The sequence below is a fragment of the Nannobrachium achirus genome, assembly GCF_963921795.1.
Source record: "Nannobrachium achirus genome assembly, chromosome: 23".
Classification (NCBI taxonomy): domain Eukaryota; kingdom Metazoa; phylum Chordata; class Actinopteri; order Myctophiformes; family Myctophidae; genus Nannobrachium; species Nannobrachium achirus.
Genome location: NC_137830.1, coordinates 38,890,449 through 38,897,704, shown reverse-complemented (window position 1 = coordinate 38,897,704; position 7,256 = coordinate 38,890,449). Strand labels below are relative to the sequence as shown.

Here is a 7,256-nt window from a genome sequence, read left to right as displayed (position 1 = left end):
TGGTCTGAGGCTCTGATCTGATATCATGTGTAATTTGGTCCAGAATTAAAGGTAGACTGTCCTGCAGTCTCGCCATCCTCCCATAGATGTCCTCATACGGTAAGTTTCGTTTACAGAAAGCTCACAACAGAATAGAAACTGAAAGTTAATTTAACACCGTTGCTGCTGCTTTACAGTCTACAGTAGCCTACACTTGCTGCGTGCTCTTCGATGTCAGTGACATGTCACGGTCACGTTATTATTGGCATATGGGAGGAAGTGGCTCCTCAATTGATCGTCGTCCTTACATAAGGTCTTACTCTTCTGGAAGTTCTGGTAATGATGTATTTTCCTTTATTGAATGTGCGATGTTAGTTGCGAACAGGTAGCCTAATGCCTCATTCACACTACAGATATATAGTTGAACGTTTTGCTTGGTAATTCAATGTAATCTCAATGGAAACCAGCTTTAAAGGCTGGATTCCAAGGACAGCCGACATGCCCAGCCTTTAAAGCTGGTTTCCATTGAGATTACATTGAATTACCAAGCAAAACGTTCAACTATATAGCCTATCTGTAGTGTGAATGAGGCATAAGTGATATTGTTTTGTTAGAATAAATGTTTAATAATAGCCCTCGTGTTGGTGTTTGTTGGTCACATGATGAGATCACTGGCTTTGCTGCTAAAACAACATAAATTGCATTTGGCCGGATACCAATTTTAACCAATAAGGATTCAAGTGAAACTGTTACTGATGACACCATATTTTCAGCCAATCAGGAGTGCCTATAGTAGTAGGCCTACTCATTTATTCCAAATGTGTCAGCTAATTTGTTTTCAATCCTGACTGGATACAATTTTTATTCTGACCTGAAAATTCATTTTCAGTTTAATAAAGAGCTAGCGAGACAGGGAGACCCCCTACCGAATACTATAGATGCTACTGCCTACTATCAGAATATAGAGCTATTTAATTCAACTCTGTTTTTTCCCAGAAAACCTACACTACATTTAATGTTATGTTGATGTTCAGTCAGAAATTATAAATTGATCTGGTGAAAAAAAAAAAGATTTGTCTAGAATACTATCTAAGATAGAAGATGCACTGACTGATGTGATATTGCAGGGATACGAGGTCTCGGGAACTATGGTCTGTCCTGCTGTGTGAACGCTTTACTGCAGTCTTTCTCTGCTACCTGGGAACTGACACACATACTAGACAAGTAAGTCTTTCTCTGCTACCTGGGAACTGACACACATACTAGACAAGTAAGTCCACAGATCCTCACACAGGGGTTGACACTAAGGTCTCAGAGGCACTTGCCCATCGGGCAAGTACAGGTCATGTTCTACTTGCCCGAAGGTAATGCCCACTTGCCCGAAAAGTAAATCGTCCATAATAAAATGATAGGTACGATTTTAATTACCGCTCAATTTAACACTTATTTCTTTACTTTCTGGGTCTGTGCGATAAAATGTCATACCTCAATACCTCCAAATCCAAATACCAAATACTTTAGCTATGATTGAATATGTCTATGGTTTCACACTTTTTATATTTTTAAATGTAGCAACAGTAAAAACAGCACATTATAGGTAAATAGTGCTCTTATTTTACATTCCACAGACCAGAAGACACAGCGCACTGGCCACGTTCAGATGTTTAGACAGATATCTTGTGTTGTGTTTATAGACATTTGTGTCCCCTCTCAAATGAGCACTTGCCCTGTCGGGCAACCTGAAAGCCAACTTCACCTGCCCTGATGTTTTATTTACCTGCCGGGGGCAGGTGGGCAAGCCTTAGTGTCAATGCCTGTCACAACATCCCCATGTTACTATGAAAACCTCCACTGGCTGTCAGTCAGTCCGTCACTTCACGTCACGTCACACTTTTGCCCCTACTCTTATCTCTGGCACCGTTGCCCCTATCCATGCCAAACCTTGCACACACGCTCCTTGGCTGGCAAACCTCAACCTCTGGCCCTGATTTCTCACATGCCCCTCTTCTAGCGCCACCATGAGGTGGCTTTTTGCAATTTGTGTATACATGCAACCTGACGGACGCTTATCTCCCGATTAGGGAGTCTTACTGGTACCATCCTGGATAATTAGACAATAATGAACGCAGGGCTATACAGTATGTAACAGATACATCATAGATCATGATTATTCATTTCACATTCCATAAGGTGGGAACCAGGGGATACTGAACGAGACAGTCATAATGTCCCCCTGCAACTAAAGAGAGTCCTTCGAGCCTTGCAGAGTGACCAGTCTCAGCCTACTCCTCATGCAGATTTCCTCCGCTGCCTGGACAAAAACCACATTCGACGTATGAGCACTTATCTACTGTGTGTGTGTGTGTGTGTGTGTGTGTGTGTGTGTGGGTTTGTGTGTGTGTGTGTGTGTGTGTGTGTGTGCACTTTGGGGATATAAAGTATATTGCTTGTCACTGTCACATAGTGTGGCTTCTGCTATGTACTGTAAGGTTTACAGATATCAACATTTTTGCTTTGTAGTTTATATCCAGCATGATGCTGATGAGGTGTTCCTCGCTATTCTGAACTTAATGCATCAGCAGATGGATGACAAAGCAGTGGTTGGTTGTTGTTTTGTTTTTTCAAATTATGACATATATCCTTGTTAATTTGCATTTAGCAACTGCTATTATTGAGCATTAGCTTCCTATGTCCCATATCATATTTAACTCTATCTGCTCTTCTCTATAGGCTCTTGATATCCAGAGTCTATACAAGATTTCAGTTGAAAATCACCTTGAGTGTTTAGAATGCGGTCACATCCAGTCTGAGGCCAGCTACCTGCTCAGTCTCCCTCTGCACATACTTGAGGGTCACAACTCGCTGGTGAGACCATTATTACTACATACTGCAGGGGTGGGCAACTTTGATGATGGAGAGGGCCACTATATTTCCACACTCACTCCAGAGGGCCAAAACCTCTTATCTCATTTTTCATAATTAATGCCCTACTTCGTCATTCACAGAAAGTTGCAAAAATAGCCAGCTCAAAACGCTGCAACATGTTTTGAGCTTGTAGATCTGTTATTTTTTTACTATTGTTTAATTGCAGTCCTGAATTGTTTTTTGCTATTTATATTCATTTACTTTATGAACTTAAATACAAATACATTGGACATAAAAAATATAGTAAAAGACAATACAATTTTAATGCTAGTCATTAGACTACTAATATAGACTGAAGTAATTAAAGCAGGTCTTGTTTGCATGTTTGGAATTGGAACAGCTGAAATCAATAATATTGGTATTCTGATAGGCTATTAACTTGCTGCGGGCCGCATTAAGTGAAGATGGGGCCCGCATGTGGCCCCCAGGCCGCCAGTTGCCCATGTAAGACATACTGTATATGACTGCCTGGGATTCAGTTGATTTAGTCATAATTAACGTACCGTAATACTTTTTCCATTTTCCAACATTTTCAGGAAGGCTGCATGGCATCTCTCTTCGAACTTCAGGAGCTTCGGGGAAGTAACATTTGCTATTGTGCACAGTGTGCAAAAAGGACTCCATCTAAACAGGTGCGTTCTTTATCCATTGATATACAATGTAAAATCCTGAGTGTTAATTTAACTCTGGCCTCTGGCGGCTAATGTAGCGGTCCAGGCACCTAGGCTGCCTGACAGCGTGTCGCGAGTTCGACTACCCATCCCGACAACCTTTTACTGCGTGTCACTCTCTCTTCCCACTTCCTGTCAGACTACTGAAAAAAAAAAAAAAAAAAAAAACGAGCCACTCGGGTGGGGCAGTGCTGGGCAGGTCCTAGCACTGCAGAGTCCATTAATTCAAATCCACCGCGGTGTCTGGCTTGCTGAGTGCCTACACGGACACAATTAACAGTTACACCCCGCCACTCCGACATGTCTCCTTTCCGACATGTCTCCATTCCTTCACTAACCCTATCTCTAACCTGTACCCTAAACTTAACCCCTATGGAAGTGTCGCCACTCCGACAATAAGAAGTCAATTTCGGAGTGGTGACATTTCGGAATGGAGAGCGACACCCACAATTAACCTGTGTTTGGGGGACCAAAGCCGGCCAGGAGTGTGATATTTGTCACGTATTCCCAGTACGGGCTAGGGCGGCAACTTTCAGTAGGGAATGTTTAACAGGAGGAGCGGGGCTCCACACTGACAGGTGGGAGGAATTCATTGGCATAATGACTAAATTGGAAATAAAAAGGGGTAATATACAAAGTACAAATGGAACCAGATCAACCTGTAACTCTGAGAGTGTACAAATATATTCATTTTGTGCTCTCAGGGTTAAATGAACACTCATGATTTTACTGTGTGGCCAAAGAATTATTGACTAGCAAGCTCAAACAACACTTGTCTCTTTAGGGTCTCAGACTGCACTCCATGCCCTCTGTTCTGTGTGTGCACCTGAAGAGATTTCGTAATTCTCGTGGCAACATTACAAAACTCCACTGCAGAGTTACTTTTCCGGAAACCTTTGACTGTTTGCAGATCCTGACAGAAGAGACATTTTCAAGGAACTTTGTCAAGGTACTTAACCACATGAACCCTAGAATCCCTGTTCTGGAGAGAGGCGGAAATAGCCGATCCACCAGCTCACAACCTGTTGCATTGTTGAGAGGCATTGTGAGCTTGTAGATCAACTATTTTTGGAGTAGACTAGTATAGGGCCCTTGGGGACCCCAGTCAACTAAGTATATACAGTAGATTAGAAGTAGCCTAGTTAATAAAATATGTACGGTGTGCAATCTGGAGATTGTATGTAGCCTACAGTATGGTGTTACCCTTTTTTGCATTATTAATATGATTTTGTGTTCTTTCAGACTGAAGGCAGATATGTTTTGTATGCGGTAATAGTGCACTCTGGTACCGTAATGTTTGGACACTACACTGCTTACGTTCGTCACAAGGGGAACCCTAACTGGCACTATGCAGATGACAGCCATGTAAGACAGGTTGGTCTTCAGCTTCTGAAATTACTTTAAGCATTTTAATGTTTGTTTTTAAAATTCAAAATGAGTTGGCCCCTCTGTCCCTTGTAGGGGAAATCTCTAATCTACAGGGTTAAGTTGTGTTGTTTTGAGGAGTTGTCTATTACTGAAGTTAAAATGGCTGGCCACACACGTACCAGCTGCTTCAGATCAGCTATAAGGAGCTGGCAATTGGACTGCACCATGTTCCCTGTGCATATGGGGAGGGGCAGGGGTTACTATATGAGTTCAAGTGTGTGCACACACACACACACACACACACACACACACACACACACACACACACACACACACACACACACACACAAACACAATATAATTATTTGTCAGATGTCTTTCTTATTCTCTGACTATTGTTTAACTTGTCAACACCTAGGCCAGCTGGGAGGAGGTACAGAGCTCATATGGAGGCGGACACAGGTAAAGTATTCACCCTGAAATATTTCAGTTGATATTATTTTAGTGAGTGATTTTCTTTAAAAAAAAGAAAAACAATAAATGGATACTCTCTTCCTGATTGGTTGGAAATTGGCATCCGACCCTGAAAATATGTTTCTGCTCATTATAGAGATGGAGAGACAGGGAGACCCCTGCTATTGAACTGTTGCAATTATTACCATCTTAATATAGAGCTTCAACCTTTTGTTTGACCAAAAAAAGAGAATATCACTTCACAGTCACACACTACCTTTAGTGTCAAAAGTATCAATTAAAAAAAGCATTTAAAAAACCTTTCAACAGTGACACAGCCTACATGTTACTGTATAGAAGAAGTACCAGAGAAGAAGAAGAGGAGCAGCCCCAGTGTTCAGGCTGATGAATGGACATGATGCTGGAGTCATGGAATATGGTGCGTTCATGCCAAGTGGGAACTGGGAAGTTTCTGACGGAACTTCCCACCTCAGAGCGCTCAAGTGTTTTTTTTATCCCACTGTATGTATTTTGCGTAAACCAAAACTCGAAATTCTGCTTATAACATGCTGTTATATATCTTGTTTAGATATTACACTATGATTGAATGTTGCCATGTTGCTTCTTTTTACATTGTTTACACAATATCACATCACTACATCTCGGAAGAGTTGGAGCTTCTGAAGGCTCATTCATAGTCCAGGGTGGAGTGAGCAGCTATCACTGCAGTGTAGTTTTCTAAAGTCAGAAAACTACAACCTTACGTCATTAGCAAACCCAGACATGTCTGCTCTGCTTTTACTTTCTGACATCACCTAAAAAAGTGATAGCTTATCACCTTAAAAAGTGAAGAGCTATCACTTCACCTGGAGTATGCGTGAGCCCTAACCCTCATGTAAAGGGGCTCTTGGGGGCCTTTTCCACCAAAATAACCTTGGTTCGTTCTTGCGAACCGGCTTGCGTTTCCACCAGATTGAACAAGAGGAACCAAGGATTTTGTGTTCCCGTTTCGAACCAACTCGGTTCTCGGTGGAAAAGCTCACCTCTGGTTCATCCCATAGGTGGGAGAAAGAACCCAAACCGGTTCTTTGCCAGTCGAAATGCGTCCTTAGTTTACAACCGAGGAGTGGAAAATGAAGGAAGTGACATCTACGTCATTTTCTCTGTCCAGCGATTCCAGCTGGCAGATTCGTCGCACTGGGAGGCAAACTGGAGCTGGACGTTGGATGGAATTCATTGAAGTCAATGAGAGCCAGGTGGGCAAACTTATGAATAAAGACTTTCTTTTATAAAATAACCTGATAAAGGAAATAAAAGAAGACGTGTGTACACTATATCATTTTATTGAGGTACGTAAAGAGCACAGAGTACGTTTCTGAATGTGCAGCAATAAGAGCTGGTGCTGTTTAGATACCTCGCTTCAATAAAATTGCATATTCTGCAATATATCGAAAAACAAGTGATCAGATGTGTGATATGTCTTCTTTGATATTCCTGAACTGATTATACGACATTGAATCATTTCGTATATTATTTGTTCATAAGCTGGCTCCCATTGATTTCAAGTTTCAAGTTTTATCTAACTTTCGGTTCCAGTTTGATGCATGAATTATATGAATAGATCACTGAAGTGTTGTCATCTTTGGGCTGAACGGCGGTTAATACTAGCGATTTTCATCTTCTACTTAACTGCAGGTCCATAGATAAGGAAGCCATTCGTCATGTAGGACAAACAGACATTTTTAGAAAGAAAAACATAATACAACTTTTCCACACCACGTTAACAAATAAAACATCCATTTTAAATCAAACGATCCTGCAAAATAGTGCTGTTGTCCTATGTTGCCCTATTCATTTTAT

The 7,256-nt window shown here is 41.4% G+C and overlaps 1 protein-coding gene across 1 annotated transcript; it reads left to right on the top strand.

The window, feature by feature from the left end:
* Positions 1-210: 210 nt before the first annotated feature.
* Positions 211-6,717, top strand: usp18 (ubiquitin specific peptidase 18; the record flags this gene model as incomplete). Its single annotated transcript, XM_080754367.1, has 10 exons — positions 211-216; positions 1,200-1,249; positions 2,170-2,312; positions 2,500-2,579; positions 2,710-2,844; positions 3,441-3,536; positions 4,360-4,524; positions 4,818-4,949; positions 5,362-5,405; positions 5,727-6,717. The coding sequence occupies 10 exons, from the start codon at positions 211-213 to the stop codon at positions 5,800-5,802; spliced, it is 927 nt and encodes a 308-aa protein (XP_080610493.1). The 3' UTR covers positions 5,803-6,717.
* Between the last annotated feature and the right edge of the window lie 539 nt (positions 6,718-7,256).